Source organism: Myotis yumanensis, unplaced genomic scaffold (assembly GCF_028538775.1).
Source record: "Myotis yumanensis isolate MYYU_CA2020_CCGP unplaced genomic scaffold, mMyoYum1.0.hap1 SCAF_13, whole genome shotgun sequence".
Taxonomy (NCBI): Eukaryota; Metazoa; Chordata; class Mammalia; order Chiroptera; family Vespertilionidae; genus Myotis; species Myotis yumanensis.
In genome coordinates, this window is record NW_027223764.1 from 27,927,183 (window position 1) to 27,945,028 (window position 17,846).

A 17,846-nucleotide genomic window follows, 5' to 3' on the forward strand; every position below is an offset into this window, starting at 1 on the left:
TAAACTTCATTAGAACAACAACAAAAAGTGAACCTGAAGACATTGTTCAGCCTTTGTTGCATATAAAATGGGTTAAACTTCATTAGAACAACAACAAAAAGTGAACCTGAAGACATTGTTCAGCCTTTGTTGCTGGGGAGGTATTTGCAGCAATAGCAGGCTCTTTCCCGGACCCAAGGCAAGATTGTGTAGGTGAGAGGCAGGACATTCGGATTGATCCCAACTGAGTCTCCGTGAAACAGAAAATAGCCTCTCTGTTAATTTGATCATCTAAATGGACATCATATCATCTGCACTAAGCACATGGCAGGCATGTGGGGATATGAGGAATTGATAAGAAAGCTCTGTTAAAAAGTTGGAATTTCTATAAAAACAAAGGGCAGTGTTTTATTATGTAGAACCACTCTCCCACCCTCTTGTTCACTGCCTGTTCCAGTAACACTAAGAAAGCATGCGAAATGATAAGGGGCAGTTTTGGGCCTCTCACTGCTGTTGGGAAATCTAAAACATCCATCAAACTTATAAACACACTGCCTGGCCTGTGCGGGCTTCAAGGACATGCTGTAGGATGTAGTTTTGTTGTTTCGGGCCTTTGTCATTTGGGGAGTTCAGGCTGAGGGGAAAACGCAGTGTGTAACGTGTGTTTCTCAGTTGAAGGCTGTTGGGGTGGGACTGACAGGATTCCATCGGTTCTCCGGTTCTCCTGCTCCCTGACGCTTGATTCCCACAGCAGGTGTGATCCATGGTCTAAGTGTAAGAGCAGCTGGCCATCTTGGTTTGTCATGGATGATAGTGAATTTCTTGCTTTGGAGGAAAATTTTCTTCGGGAATAAAAAAAAGAAATGATTTGCCCTGGTGGTAGTATTCAGTGGATTCATTGAATGAATGAATGAATGAATGAATACTTTGAGCAACAGCTGGCTGTTCATGGTTGTTGGAATGGGAAGTGATAGCATGACATTAAATCTCTGTAAGGTTCCCAGACGCTCAAGGAAAAGTTCCTCTAGATCAGTGGTTCTCAACCTGTGGGTCGCGACCCCTTTTTTGGGTCGAACGACCCTTTCACAGGGGTCGCCTAAGACCATCGGAAAACACATATATAATTACATATTGTTTTTGTGATTAATCACTATGCTTTAATTATGTTCAATTTGTGACAATGAAATTGGGGGTCACCACAACATGAGGAACTGTATTAAAGGGTCGTGGCATTAGGAAGGTTGAGAACCACTGCTCTAGATGTACCCAATTCCTGGTTCACCCAGGCTTCCGAGGGACTGGCACTGCACAGGTAGCATGTAGTTTTGCAGGCAGTACTTACATGGAGCCAGAGTACCTACATGGAGCCAGAGGACATTGCCACACTGAACAGCTGGGGCACTTTCACTGGGAAAACAAGTCACAGAGGTGGTACACTAAATTTGGGAATAGCAGCACCCTTGTGAGTGTCCCCTCGAAAAGTGAAGGAGAAAGAGCTGCTATTCTTACCAAAGGGGTGAACAGGAGATAGCAGAACCTACTGGCAAAGGACACAGTGCTGGGGTACATTGTGTCACTTGTGCAGTTCCCCCACACCATTCTTGCTCCATACCTGTGGTGCCCTGGCTGGTGTTGCTCAGTGGCTAGTGCATTGGCTTACACACACCAAAGGGTCAAGACTTTGATTCCCAGCCCAGGAAGCCTTGCTGATTCTTCAGGGCTGCTGTAAGAGAAAGCATTAGTAAGGTAGAAGGACGATATTAAATAGCATTTCTACTCCTCACTACTCACTTTCAGTCCCTCGTCAGAGCGCACCAAAGCCATTGATGTATGCAGCATTGTTTGATGAGCTTTGTTCCCAGGTTCTCCCTCCCCTGCCAGTGGGGCTGAAGCACAGTGAACGCCCCTGCTCTTCAAAGTAGTTAAGAGAAAAGGCGGGGCACCAGGCTGTCTGCATACTGAATGATGGTGAACAGACGACCCTCAGAGCCGGGTGTGATTTAGCACTGAAAGAATGCTTTGAGAAACCTGTTTTGTAATAACCAAAGGCCCACTGGCTCAAACTGTACTGGTGTGGCCTGTCTCATTCAGAAGGCATTCCCACCTTCTGCTCTGTTTCTTGCTGTGCATGGTTATTGCTTAAGTGACTTGGCCAGTTTACTTAATTTCTTAGCCAGTCACTAGAAGTTGAAAAGAATTGGTGTATTTTCATTGAGAACTGATTTTTCTGTGACCCTAGGAGACCATAATTCACATCCTAAGGTAGCTATGAGACCTAAATTTTCACAACTTTGTAGTGTCTATCCACTGAGAAAGTGTTGATGTGAATGTCCCCCAAAATACCTCTTCTTTCAAAAATGAACATTCAGGCCCTCGCTGGTTTGGCTCGGTAGATTGTCTGCAGACTGAAGGATCTCGGGTTCCATTCCAGTCAAGGACACATGCCTGGGTTGCAGGCTCGATCCCCAGTAGTGGGAGTGCAGGAGTCAACCTATCAATGGTTCTCTCGCATCATTGATATTTCTATCTCTCTCCCTCCCCCCTCCTCTCTGAAATCAATAAAAATATACTTTAAGAAAACAAACATCCAGAAGCCTACTGATGGGGAGGTCACACTTACAGTTATAGTAGAGTAAGCACACTCCATCCTGCCTCCACGGAATGCAACCAGGTAACCCTGGGCGGAATATGTGGAGCGGTCTCTCAAGACGGAACACTTCTTGTTCTGTCTTCCCAGTGTAATTTTCCCTCCAGGGCCACACTGCTAGTTGGTAGAAGAGCCATGATTTGGGGGACCAAATTAAAATGAGGAACTGAGTAGGATGTACCTTCAATCATCTGAAATTACATGGATTCTCCTTGATTTAACTCAATATTCAGAGCTTACAATATTACAGTTTTGTAAATGTTATTCCCAATCAAGTCATGTAGTTTCCTTTAATTTTCCCTTTCTGCACAATATTTTGTTTCCTGTATAATTAGTAATTACCATGCTTTTTACTTTATTCGTTTTCTATATACTTATTCACTCCCACATTGTGACTTTCCCAGCCATATAGTCAGAGGCATTGGGTGTTCTATCAATCTCATCTTCTTCAAGACAGCTCTCCAGAGCTTTGACTTAGCCATTTGGGAGGCTCACTTTAGGCTGACTGCAGTTTTCAGCCCTCCTTGTATTGCCATTCTAGCGAATCCTCTTTCTTTTTCTGTGTTTAGTCCTTCTTTTGTGGAGCATATCCTTTGTAATTTCCTAAAAAAGAGTACACAGGTGGTAAATATTTGAAATCTTGTATATATGAAAATGACTTTAGTTTATCCTCAGTTGGTGCTTAGTTAATAATGTGGCTGGGTATAGAATTCTAAGTTGGAAATTATTTTCCCTCAGAATTTGGAGGCATTTTTCTAAAGCCTTCTGTTTTCCAGTGTTGCTTTTGAAATTATCTGATTTCTGATCTTTCATGTGAAGCTTGTTTCTGATTTCTGGAAGCTTCAGGGTTTCTTCTTTGCCCTCGTGTGTCTGAAATTCCATGATACTGAGTCTTGCTGTGTAGATCTGTTTTCTTCTATTGAGCTGATTCAGTGATCCCATTGAATCTGGAAATTCATATCCTCTCCGTGGTGTGTTCAACCTGCTTGCCTTAACTAGAAACCTTCATAAAAACTTTAAAGGGAAATTATAATGAATTTATATTTATGTGAACATGTTTTCCAAAGCTGTAATATTATCAGTTAAAAGCTGCGGCATGATCATGGTGATTAACTTGGCCAACCAGAATTTAAAAAGAGTCTAACAATCATAAAATAGAGACAGTCACACATTTCATTTGACAGAGCAATTGAAAAATGCAGTGAGTGAATTGTTCAAGCTATTTATTACTCTAAGGAACCAGCCTAGACTTGTATGAGAGACAGGTAAATTTATTCTTAAACTTTTTTCACTTTTGTTGAAAGGAAAAACATGCAATTTAATCCATATAATTTCAGAAGATTGAAGGTACATCCTACTCAGTTCCTTGTTTTACTTTGGTCCCCAGAAATCACATACCAAACACTATTTGTATATTTGACTGCTCAGTCTTCAGCTGCTTTAGCAATACAACAGTTGTCCTCCAGGCCATGCATGCAAAAATATACCTCTAAATTTTCCCTGGGGGGTTAACCCCCATCCCCCCCCCACACACACACACAACAGTAATAAGACCAAACCAGTCAGTCTTTCTCTATCAGAGTAATAAAAAAAAAATGGGTAAGCATCTGTTGAAATATAAAAAATACTCATAGCTCGGGAAAGTTCTGAAGCTACTCAATATTCTTTCCAAGAGTTGCCCAAGGAACATAAACATTGAGTGGCCAGTCTTCAAGATGGGGCGGGGGGGGGGGGGGGGGGGTGTCATGTCTTAATATAAGTTTTTAAAGGAAAGACTCGCCTGTGTGTCTCCTCTACTCTCAATAACCACCCTGAACACACCTGTGCCCAGGTGTGTGTGGCTGGGTGGGGGGGGGGGGGGGGCGGAGATGGGGTGGGTGTTTCCCTGATACCAAGCAATTCTCCAACTCTCTTTAACTCAAATCTGATACTATCTACCCAGAGAGAGTGTCAGATCCCACAGGTAAAGAACTCAGATACTGGCTACTCTCCCACTTCAGATGCCAATCACAAGGCCAGATGGTCACCTGTGCTTCTGAAGTTCTCATGACCCCTTCCTCTGGTTCAATTAACTTGCTAGAGTGGCTCACAGAATTCAGGAGTCCAATTTACTTACTAGATTAGAAGTTTATTATAAAAGGATGTAACTGAGGAGCAGCCAGATGGAAAAGATGCACAGGGCAACATATGTGGCAAGAGGCATGCTTTCTCCAGGGTGCACCCTCTCCTGATAGCTCCACGTGTTCACCAGTCTGGAAGCACTCCAGACCCTCTCTCATGGGATTTTTGTGGAGGCTTTGTTCCGGAGGCATGATTGATTAAGTCATTGGCCATTGATGATTAAGCCAGAGGTGGGGGGAAGTGGACTCAAAGCTCCAACCCTCGCACCACCTGGTTGATTCTGGCAAACATCCTTAGGGGCTTTTCAACTCAGGTGAACTCAGGTGTGGTTGAAAATGGCTTGTTATGAATAACACATACACCTTTATCTTTCTTATCGCTTAGGAAATTCCAAAGGGTTTAGAAGCTCTGTGCCAGGAACAGGGACAAAGACCAGATATATATTTCTTATTGTAAATCTCAATATCCCAAAGCCTAGTTCTGAATATAAATAGTAATTATAGCACACCTTCATGTGGGCTAATAAATCTTGTTTTCTCTTTCCCACCAGCTTTTTGGAGACTGGGAAGCCCAACTGCGGAGAATAATGAAGCTCATTGCTGGCGGCGGCCTGTCCATCACTGGCTCTCACAACATGTGTGGGGACTATCTGTACAGCGGCCACACGGTCATGCTCACACTCACCTACTTATTTATCAAAGAGTGTAAGTCTGCAACAGGCTCCATTAGAATTGTCTTGCCTGCCATTTCCTAGGGTCTGGGGCAAGTCTGCTGAAGCAAGACTGGAGGCCTCGAAGGGCAGTGCCTCATCTCACCACCTTGCCTGCATACAGACAGCAGGCACCGGGGAATATGTGTGGGAGGGAGTAACTGCTCTTCTTGGCTGGAGTGTCTTGTTTCCTTCTGTGTCATCTGGGGTGTTGTGGGGTGTGACAACCGCTGGAAGGAATGAGAAGGAAATCTCCAGGACACAGAAATCTAGTATTGGGCCTGGCTAACTGGATGATGAAAGATCATGTGTTCACTCAGTAGCCATTTTTCCAAGCACCTGACACTATGCTCTAAGCCAGCGGTTCTCAACCTGTGGGTCGAGACCCCTTTGGGGGTCGAATGACCCTTTCACAGGGGTCGCCTAAGACCATCGGAAAACACATATATAATTACATACTGTTTTTGTGATTAATCACTATGCTTTATTTATGTTCAATTTGTAACAATGAAATTGGGGGTCACCACAACATGAGGAACTGTATTAAAGGGTCGCAGCATTAGGAAGGTTGAAAACCACTGCTCTAAGCTGAGGGTGCAGTGATGGGTCAGTGATGTCTTTGGATCATGATCGTAGAGGCCATGGGCTCAGGAACACTAAAGGAGGCAGACACTAAATGGGAAAATTCCTATAAAAAATGCACTTAAAATATTTTATTATGAAACACAAAAGCAAATAAAGTGTTCACATATGATTAATCCATTTCATCCCTTCCCCCCTCCCATTTTCCTATATCATTTCCATGCATGTTTTTGTACTTGTGTATTACATTATTCTCTGGTTTTTAAAATTTACATAAATGGTATCATGCCACTTTTCTCTCAGTGGTGTTTTTGAGATAAGACTCTAGTTCATTTTAACTGCTATTTATATTTCAGTACTGCACATGAACCACAGATTACATTTTTTCATTATCTATTTGTAGAAAACTCAGTTGTGTTCAATATTGTACTGTTAGAAACAGTCCCAATGAGCCTTCTACAGGCAGTTCCATGATAGAGTGACAAGTGAGCCAGGTTTCTGGTACCACAGAGGAGGGACACACATTGCAGGAGGGATGTCTTGGGATGGCGTGGCCCCTTGGAAGTTTAACGTGGTTGGAATTTAGAGTCGGGGTACTGATGAGGAGTGAGAATGAACTGCTAAGTAGGAACCAGGTCACAGAGCATCCCGTGAGCCACCAGAAGGAATCTGACCTCCCATCGGTCAGAGATGGGGAGCCTGCTGACGGCTTCTCCCAGCGGGGCAGTGTCACCTTATCCTTTCTGGAGGGAGAAACCACTCTGGCAGCAGCTTGCAAGATGGATGGGAGAGGGAGGAGACTGGAGACCAGGAGAGAAGTTAGGAGTCTGCTGCTGTAATCCAGTACAGGATGGTGGTGGCTCAAACTACCAGGGTGGCATTGGAGATGGAGAGAAGTAGAAGGACCAGAGGGAGATTGACCAAGAAGGGTCGTCAGTTAGATTGATTGTGGAGGTTCAGAAGACAGGTGGTAGAATGAAGGGTGAATGCCCAGGTTTGGTCTTAAGAAAAACTAAGCTAGGGGACACAACAGAAGAATAGAAGATGGGCTTCGGGGCACTGACCAAATAGAGCGAATTCTAACAGTGTCTATTCAGAATTGTCAGGGTGTGATCAAGCCTTTGTACTAGGTTGTAACTGGGCTCAGAAAATGGGAACAGAATGGGTCTGACGTCAGTGGGCCTGGAGGAGGGATTTCTGGCCCCTGCTGGTTGGTACCTGAAATCCTTTAATGGGATTAAGCCTTATCCTTCCAGAAGATAATAAAGCAATGTGCTATATTGGGTCACAAACACTGATTTTTGAATCCTTGGGAAAAACATTTAACCTTTCTAAGTCTTGTTTCTAAGTCTTTAAAATGAGGTACTGATAGCTATTTAATGGGTGAGGGAGAGGAGCTAAAAACTAAAATAGATGGACACTTACAATAGTGTTGCATGAAGAATGAATATTTGTTACTATGTTGTTAAGGTATCAAATACAAATTTTCCTGGAAATGGAATAATACATACACTAAGACCCCTACCCTGACCCTCCATTTAAAATTGCAAACCACCCTTCACCCTTCTGACCCTGCTTATCCTATTCAACTTTATTTTTCCATAGCATTTAAGACCCCTAAAATAGTATATAATTTTCTTATTTATTATAATTATTTTTTATTGTCTCTCTTCCCTACTAGGAAGGGATCTCCCCACAAAGGCAGGCTTTTTGCCTGTTTTGTACATTGATGTCGGTGCCTAGAGCAGTTCCCATCCCAGGCACATTGTACATGCTCAGTAAATATTGGTTGAATGAATGAGCGATTGATTCTTGGACCCCTTGAGAATCTAATAAAATCCTGCAATTTCTCCCCTGGAATGGGAGGGTGGGTAGATCACATTCAAACTATTGTTTGCTTAGAATTTCAGGCCATCTATTGAGAAAACAAGGCTGACAGGCCCACAATAATGGAGATGTTGGTGCTTCCCTCAGGTGATTTTCCAGTGGAGGCACAGACAGTGTTTAGTATCTGACACTGCCCTGCCACTGGGAATACCTTTGGACTGGAATCCCCAGGCATTTGGATTTTCTCTGATTTGTATTTGAGAAGGTGGAAATCTCAAAGACTCAGAGTAGTGTATGGTTGCACAGACTGGAAAGCAAATAAGACAGTCGTATCAATTATAATTAATCCATGTATAAGGATCTAATGGACCGAAAGGATTGATTTTGTATAGAGAATTAACCCCAAATTATTTACATGTAAATTAAATGTCCAAGAACAGCTTTTTAAAAAAATGGATCATGATACATTAACCTGTCCTTATTTGTCCTTTTAAACTATTTATGACTATCTGAGTCAAATAACAGCCAATATGAATAACTATTGCTAGTAAAAACGCTTTGTAAAGTAGGATGCTCCTGTTCTAACACTGGGTACAGATAAGCTAAAGATGTGATAGCCCAAGAGGTTTGCAGAAGGAAGGACATGAAGAAATGGCACTCACAATGGTGGTAGAGGTGTGATTGGGTGCCCTTAGTGGTACTTGAATAGTGGGATTATTGCAAATTTCTCCTCTCTTCAGATTCCCCTCGACGACTCTGGTGGTATCACTGGATTTGCTGGCTTCTCAGCGTAGTTGGAATCTTCTGTATTCTCTTAGCGCATGACCACTACACTGTGGACGTGGTGGTGGCATATTACATCACTACAAGACTCTTCTGGTGGTACCACACTATGGCCAATCAGCAAGTGAGCTTTCCCCCATTTGATTTTCGCGTCTTTTGCTCCTGGGTTGGTGTTACTGACATGGCAGGGGAATAGTACAAAGGATCTACAGATGCCTTAGTTTTCTCTTAAGAGATAGTCAACTATGACTATGTTATCTTTTGTGATGCTGATCCACTTAAAAATAAAAAATGACCAAGAAATGTGTTAATAATGGCATAGGAGATTGCATCCTGTTAAACAAATACCACATTCTCATTGTCCCTGAAAATATTTACTAACTTGTGCCCACCTGTTGCTTGATTTGCATTCCTACCCTTGGCCTCTCACCAGCTTAATATTTAACATTAAGTTTGTCCATTTTCATTGTAGAAGAGTGAGTAACTAAAAAGCTAATTGAGGTGTTTATTTCTAGACAAGAGGCTGAGTAAGCCACAGGTTTTCCTTGCACTCCTGGAATTGGAGTGACTTGTTTTTCTACTAGGGTGTTTCCCAGTGTGCAGATGAGTGCCAAGTGTAGAATGGTGGTGTGACTGTGAAACTGGGGTGAGGGTGGACATGGAGCCAGTCTGGGACCCTTTGTGCATTTTAATATTAAAAAAACTGATCTTAAAGTGAAAGGTCATGAGAAAAATACGTATATTCCCTTTGGGGCTGGAACAAGTTAATTGCTCTTACTGACTTGGTCTTTCCTTTCTTTATTGTCTTAGGTGCTCAAAGAAGCTTCCCAGATGAACCTCTTGGCCCGGGTGTGGTGGTACAAGCCATTTCAGTACTTTGAAAAGAATGTCCAAGGAATTGTACCTCGATCTTACCATTGGCCCTTCCCCTGGCCAGTAGTCCACCTCAGTAGGCCAGTTAAATACAGCCGGTTGGTGAATGACACATAACAGCCGTGCAAAGTGGGGGAACGAGGACCTGTCCGAAGTGCTAAGAACTCCACGAGAGAAGATGCCATAAAATAAACACCTCCCTAATCCCACTATCTTTCAACGGTTACCTTGACTTAACCTATTGAGTTACCTGGTCAGCACTGTGATCTTCTTTTCCTCTCCAAAGGACCTGCGTTGGACAACAATAAAGAAAATCTAACCTATCATGCACTGTACACATTTCCTGTTCATAAGTCTGGGATTTACATAACCCACAACCACCATGTTCCTTTGTATATGATGCAACAGCATAAATGTAAGCTTTTGTATCCTAAGTTCTGTTTTTTCCAGTCACATCTGGAAATAAAGCATATTATTTTTCTTGGGAAAACATACTTTTCATATCTCTTGCCCCAAAGATTGGGCTGTAAGCCATTTTCTAGCAAATGTCTCTATGAAGGTTTCTAAGTACCTGAATGGGGTCTGATTCTGAAATCTTTCTACCTGTTGCACCGAGTCAAATAAAAATGACAGACACAGAAAGGTTTAGTAACTTTGGGTTTTGTAAAATCAGCAGAGACAGTGTGTCAAAAAGTGCAAAAAAAAAAAAAAAAAGATTCTGTTATAAAGTGATTTTCTAAGTATTTCCTAACTTTATTTTTCAAATGATGTTATGAAAACCAAATTTCAAGATTTTTACATGTCAAAGAGAAGAGAGTTAAAATTTAAAAATGCTTCTTGGGAGAGAAATTTGTCTATGTTTCTAGTGCCTTTCTTGTCTTGATTGTATGGTCAGTAGGCAATCTTAAAAAAATGTTTTTATTTAAAGTATTCCATGAAAATATAAATGTATGTATACACTACTAAATTTTGCATTTATAGCTAAATTAAATCAGAAGACTGCTTATGGCTTTTCAGTTGCTCTGAATTACAGACTGGGGGGAGGAGGGGACGGGTAATCAGAAAGTCAGAGCCGTCTCTCATATTGTGAGCCTGCGGCAATGACATGGCCCACTTACACTATTTTACCTATTTGGTGGTTCAGTTTTAACTCTACAGTGAAAACAGCCATGAATACTTCTTTTTTAAAAAGCAAGTTTTGAAAATGATCACTTAACTAAAACTTGAAAGCTATAAATTAGTTATCCATACTCTCATGACAATTTTGTTGGTGAGCAACAAAAAAGAGATCTATTTCTTTAAAATATATTTGTGCAGAAGCTGCATGTAATTCTAAGTTTTGCTCCTAACAGAAGGATGTCTGGGGAAGTATTCTATTCTATACTTGCCAATGTGGAGAACAAAATAGTTTTTTAAGAATGAAGAATTATATATATCCATTCTGTATTTTACGTGCAGCAGAATTATCTTCCGTAGGGTTGTTTTTTTTGTGTGTATTCACAAGGTGATATTTGTATTGTAAAACAATAATGGTGAAGGAAATAAAAAGGCTTTTAAAATTTGGTTTGTTTTAAATCTTTGTAAAGTTATTATTCCAGAGAGTATACTGATATCTTAACAGCTTACCTAGATCGTAAATTAATCAAAATGCACTTTTTAATAAAACTGATACTTAAAAATAAGTGGCTATTTCTAATGTGTTCACATTGTTCATGGAAGTCCAACATGAAATCATTAAAGCAAGGTAAGAGGCTCCGTTTCAGAATTTTATCACTGAGTTTTTCTTTGTGTGTGTGTATGTGTGTTCGTTTTTTTTTGTTTGTTTGTTTGTTTTTTGAGATAATCATGTTTCCTTTCTCTTGAGATTCCTTAAAACCTACTCTAAACTTCAGTGTGAGTGCACTTTTACAGTTGAACCTTGAATGGCTTGGGGTTTTCCCTGCAACAGTGGAAAAATCTTCATAGAACTATGACTTATAGTCAGTCCTTTGCATCCAAGGATATGAAGGACCAACTGTTCTTTGTTTTTTTAAATCCATGTCATTTCTAGGAAGAACTTCATGCTTTCTCAACTGGAAACCCTTAAAATCAGTGTTACCATCTACCTTTGTGCCACTTGAGAAGAAAAACCATGCAACTCTGAGAACTACGGACTCTGGAGACCACAGTGGATCGTGTAGGTATCTGCTTTCTTGTAGGAACCAAAAAGACTTGGGGACTGGATACTTAGAAAGAAGCTACTAGTAAGCACTTATTTCTGTGTAACTTATGTTAAACCTTCAGGAAAGGTTTGCTAGTTGAAAGGATCAATGATGAGCGGCTCCGTTGTTTACTCTCATGAAGAATGAGAGAAATTGCCTGGGGGAAGAAGACACCCCAGGAGAAAGTGGGTTAAGTATGGCATATCCATTAGAGTTTGTATTGGAGGCTCAGAAGAAGTAAGTGGGTTCGAATCCAAACTCTGCTGCTTGTAGGCACTATTTTTGGCCAGTTTTCGTTGAGCCTCACTTTTCTCACAAAAATAGGGATTTTACCTGTTCTGTGTAATGTGGGATGGTGATGAGGCCTGCGCGCAAGTTAAGTGCTCAGTAAACAACCACTGTCTTTATAGAGAGGAATGTGAGCGAGCAAAAGATGAACACGAGGCCCCTGGGAGCCAAGGAAGAATCCCAATCCAAACTCTGACCTCAGCCAGAAAGGGAGAGCTAGGCCGGGTTAAGAAACCACGCCTGGACTCGGCCTGTATTTGAACTTCTGAGTATGTATGATCAGTAGTCTGGACCTATTGACACCTTACTACCCTCGGTAAAATACTTGCTCTAGTATTCTGAACATCTGATGTGTGTGCGCAGTGGTGGTTTGAAATATTGGCCAATGCTGAAACAGCATGACACAGTCTTCTTGGATGATAAGCCAGGGTAGCAATGAAGCAGAAACACGTGGCTACCATGGTTTATCGGTGCCTGGAGTCTGCTCCCCTGGCCAACTCTGTGTTGGCACATGGAGCAGCTGGTACCGTTTGAATTGCTTTCTGCTAATGGAATTAGCATGAGAGGGAAGGGGAGACAGGGTTCAGCCAAAGCAGTGTCTTCTTCCATGCGTTCTCTAAAGAGCCTATGACCACGGAAAGGCACATGTTGGATTTCCCACTGGGGATGTGTAGCAATGCTCCTAGAATGTTTCAGCGCGATCTGATTGTTTCAATGAGTGTTTGTTTTGAAGGCTTCTCTGAAATCGTTGGCTGTGAGGCCACAATCAGATCATCGCCAGGCTTATGGAACATTTGTTTATCACAAGCCTTTGGCCAAGGGAGCCTTTGACCTCTGGCTGGTGTTAGGCTGTGATGGGGCCCTGGCAGCGGTAAGGAGTGAGGATACAATGTGTTCCCAGCACAGATTTCCTATGCACAGCAGGCAACCTTACGCACTTCAGCAAGCCTTGCAGGCTTCATACCAGAGGCGGGCAGATGAGCTTGCAGGCGTTTGCTAGCTGTTTCTCCACAGGCTCCAGGGGTGAACATGTGAAGCAAACGGCTTGAAAAGGAATCGTGTCCAATGAGTCCTGCTGGCACAGTGCTGGCTTTGGAAGCGTCGCTGGCCCCGGATGCTGGAGCCCATTCCTGGGCTCGTGAGTGGACCCCAGATGCCTGCACAGAGCTTGTTGTCCCTTCCCGGGCAGCTCACAGTGGACACTCAGAATCCCCTGCCCACGAGGTCACCTAATGAGGCTTTTCCCCTGAGGCTCCTGGGTCCTGAGCACCTGAAGGCAGAGCAACTGAAGCAAGGCATGTAGCTGGAGGTGGTGTTCCTTGTTCTTCACAGTCCTCTGAACCGACTGTGTCCAACACACCGCACAAGTTGTTGAGGGTGGCGGTGGCGATAGTTCTTCCTTTGGGAGAGAAAATGTCAATGTATTCGGCACACACAACCCCTACATGCTATTAGCATTCGCCGAGAGTAAATTCAAACAAAAAGTCACCAAAATTAGATGGGGAAGTATCCGAAATGTCACTGTAACACATGGTGAGAGTGGAGAACTGTGACAATTTGGCTTTCTGTAGATCTGGGCTAGGAAACTGGTTTAATTTCTCAAGATGTTCAGGGCTTAATCACCAATTAAAATCAGGAGCAACAATGAATTTGCTCAAGCCCTAGGAAATCCATTTTCCTCTTGGAGAGGGCCCAAATCCATTTGACAAAAATGAGGAATTAATGGCAGTCTTTTTACTGGTGTTAGAAGGTCAGAGCAGGAACGGCAGCCAAGCTCACTAGAAAGACCTGCTGGTTTCTGTTTTGATGTACAGCAGCTTGCTTCCTAAGCTCAGGACTGAAGGGAAACGAGCTGGTAGGAATGGGGCTGAAGCCCAGGGGACAGAGTCCCTGGGTGGTGGCCCCGCAGGACAGGTGGATGTTGGGTACAAGACGACGTGAAGTTCTCTGTTGCCCAGCTCTCTCTCTCTATACCACACACACACACACACACACACACACACACACGTAAGTTCAGCATTTGTATCAGTATATTTAAGGCTGTAATAAATCTCTCCTTAAAGGAATCTACTTACATTTCATTAAGCTAGTACTTTCTAAATTTATTTGGCCTTGAAACCCTTTTTGTACAAACCTTTTCTCCCTCTAACATTTTATTATGAAAAATTTTAAGTGTACACTAAATTTTTAAGAATTTTACAATAAGAACCCATACAGTATCAATCATTATTTTATTAACTCGCTTTATCACATATCAATCCATTTGTCTATCTTTTTTTTAAAAAATATATTTTATTGATTTTTCACAGAGAGGAAAGGAGATGGACAGAGAGTCAGAAACATCGATGAGAGAGAAACATCGATCAGCCGCCTCCTGCACATCTCCCACTGGGGATGTGCCCGCAACCAAGGTACATGCCCCTGGCCGGAATCGAACTCAGGACCCCTCAGTCCGCAGGCCGACGCCCTATCCACTGAGCCAAACTGGCCAGGGCGGCCATTTGTCTATCTTTTTATCCATGTATCAATTTTTTATTTTTTGTTAATCCTATCTAAGGATATTTTTTCCATTGATTTTTAGAGAGAGGGGGAGGGAGGGAGAGTTGCTGGGGATCGAACCTGCAACCCAGGTACCTGCCCTTGACTGGGAATCAAACCCTCCGCCTTTTGGTGCACAGGCCAATGCTCTAACCAATTATTCTTATTTTAATGCATTTCAAAGTGAATTACAGATATCAGTTCACTTCTCCCTAAATACTTTGATATTAATACCATTAACTAAAATTCAAAATTTGTTCACAGTTTTTTTCTAGGTGAAATTTACAGACAAAGGAATACATAAACCTTAAGTGTATGTTTTCTGTTTTGACAAACACATGCATCTGTGTAACTCAAACACCTGTCATGACAAAAACTTCCCAGAAAGTTCCTTTCCACCTCCTTCCCAGTCAATCCTTGCCAGCCCTCACCCTTCCACCCCCAGATGCAAACACCTATTGTATCCACCCTTCCCCCATTGATCTCCCACCCCGCCCTCTCCATGTATTATGTATGTACTCTTTGTGTGTGGCTTATTCCACTCTGTATAACATTTTTAGATTCATCCATGTTGTATATATTGATAATTTATTCCTTTTTTCTTATTAGCAGTATTCCGTTGAATAAGTGTACCACAGTTTATCTCCACTCTTACAGATTAAAACCTGGACTGTTTCTAAGTTTTGAATATTATGAATAAAGCAGCTAGAAACATTCTTGTGTATGTTTTCTCTGTGTGTATGTGCACACACAAGTATGTGTGCGTGTATGTGCATGTATGCATGTACATATGTTTTCATTCCTAATGGGTCAATACCCAGGTATGGAATTGCTGGGTCATAGGGTAGATAAATGTTTAATTTTTAAGAAATTACCAGACCTGCTTATAGGAAATTTGTCTTGATCTTTAAAAGAGATTCATGGATGAAAAGACCCCCTTCCTCTGGGTAAGGTTTTGTGTAGACACAATACCCAGAACTTGCACTGACACATGGGAAGGAACTGGGTCCTTAATGATTCATTGGATGCTGAAGTAGCCACTCAGCTGCCTTCCTTGGAATTATGTGAGTCACTAAGGTCCCTTAATTCAGTTAGTCTGAGCCAGACATACGGGGTAAAAATATTTTTTATAGACGCAACTGAAGCATTACATACATAAGTACATACAGATTAATTTTCACAAACTGAAAGTACCGAAGTAACTGGCCCCCAGGTCAAGAAACAGCATTACCATTATCAGGGTGACCTTGAGGAAATAGAGCTCTATCACATATTATCAAAAGTGGAAGTAAAAAAAATAAAATTTGAGGCACAGTTGAGTTCACTGGTGAATTCTGCCAAACATTTAAGGAATTATACCAATACTCTACAAAAACAAAATTAGAGCACAGCAGGCGTGGCTCAGTGGTTGATCTATGAACCAGAAGGACATGGTTCAATTCCTGGTCAGGGCACATGCCTAGGTTGCAGGCTTGATCCCCAGTAAGGGGCATGCAGGAGGCAGCTGATCAATGATGAGAGAGAATCATTGATGTTTCTATCTTTCACTCCCTCTCCTTCCTCTCTGAAATCAATAAAAATATATTTTAAAAAACAAAACAAAATTAGACTTCCCCATCAGAACCCTCCCTCTTCCTCAAGTTTCCCCTGGCTTCTCTGTCTCCCCCAAACCTCCTCTTACAGCCTCTTCATCGACACAGGTTTCTCTTCCATATTCTCTCTCCAAACCTCTCTCAGCTTGCATATCTCATTTTAGCAAGGCAAATGCTTTATCATTAATTAAAATAGCAATCACTTAATTTTCCTCAAGTTATCCTGGGTGTTAGATGAGGACAGCCAGGAAGGAAACACAACTACATAATAAAATAACCCTGCAAAATGCTTATTGTGCCATTGAATGGGTTGAAAACTAAGGATCAGAAAATAAATTGTATTCTACTTATGCACCAGGTGACATTGGACATGCGGCTACTTGAGCTTTGGATGTTATTTTATTTGTGAAATTGGTAGGATAATAGCTGCTTTATAGAGCTGTTTGAGGGTTAAATGTAAATGGTTTATATACATTAAGAGGCGGGTGTAGCAAGGGTCATGTTCTGGGGCTCATGGGATAACTTCTTTCCTGTTTTCACTTAATCAGGAAGGGCTTCTTCCCACCAGACACTGTCAGCTGGAGCACAGAAGATGACTGGTGTCTTGGGAGCCACATGGGTCTCTAATGGGGTCACTTGCTGGAGTTTGAAAGCAGAGCTACTACAACCTTCAACTCTCAGAAGACAGGAGGTGAAGGAAAGCACATCTTATCTAGAAATCAACCAAATTATAAGAACTCCAACGGGAGTAACCTTTGAGCAATTACATATAAACACCCAGTGAGAGTAATCTACAGATGCTAATTTTGGCCTTTGGTATAGGACTCACTGCCCCTGAGTAGCCCTCATGTGAAAAAGAAATGTGAAAGATCATAGAAGACAATGAGCCAACTGTAAATGAATAATAGTTTGGATGAATCAGCAGATTTAATGGCTAAGGCTTCTCTTCTCAGAGACTGGCCTTTAAAGATACTCAAATTAATCCCATATTAAATTGTACACTCGTGTTCCTCAAAGTTAATCCATTAGTGTATAGCTAACAAGATTTTCCTCATAACTATTTATCACTGTACTATTATTTATGTAGCATTTTCTTCCAATAAAGTCCTTAAAATTTGGTTTAGCCTCACTCTATAATTTATATTTCTAATTCACAACAAAATCAATACATAATTATAAAGTGTCTACTCTGAACCACCTGAAACCTATCACCCTTTGGGATACACTTTTTTCTGTCATTGTCTTTGCAGATTTAGCTATCTCCCAACCAATCTCAACAAGTTGTTTTTATAAGGTCTTGAGCTAAAGAATCCCTCCAGAATTCCTTTGCAGAGATGCCCAATGCTTGCTTCTCTTGAACCAAACCTACTTCTCTCACTCTCTTCCTCATCTTAGGCAAGGCTAACTCCACTCTACCTGTTCTTCAGTCTAGAAAGCTTTGGAATCATCCTTGACACTCTTTTTTTTTTACAGTTATCTTTAGTATTGAAAGTATTACAGATGACCCCTTTCTTTTCCCCCATTGGCCCCCTCTATCCCACACACGCCCCTCCCAGGCCTTCACCACACTATTGTCTATGTTCTTGTAAGTTCCCCAGTTAATCACTCCCCTCCCATCCCCCCACCCCAGCCTTTCCTCTGAAATTCATCAGTCTGTCCCATGCTTCTATGTCTCTGGATCTATTTTGTTCATCAGTTTATTTTGT

General features: G+C 41.8%; 1 protein-coding gene across 10 annotated transcripts in view; it reads left to right on the top strand.

Moving 5' to 3' along the window:
- Positions 1–11,084, top strand: part of SGMS1 (sphingomyelin synthase 1) — a 261,890-nt gene extending 250,806 nt beyond the window's left edge. For 9 of the 10 annotated variants that reach the window (XM_070432761.1, XM_070432760.1, XM_070432766.1 and 6 more), the window contains 3 exons: positions 5,298–5,451; positions 8,606–8,772; positions 9,459–11,084. In XM_070432761.1, coding sequence (XP_070288862.1) covers positions 5,298–5,451; positions 8,606–8,772; positions 9,459–9,638 — 501 coding nt within the window. In that variant the 3' untranslated portion in view covers positions 9,639–11,084. The remainder of the gene's footprint in view (positions 1–5,297; positions 5,452–8,605; positions 8,773–9,458) is intronic. The other variant, XM_070432770.1, reaches the window with a different exon arrangement.
- The last annotated feature ends 6,762 nt before the right edge of the window (positions 11,085–17,846 follow it).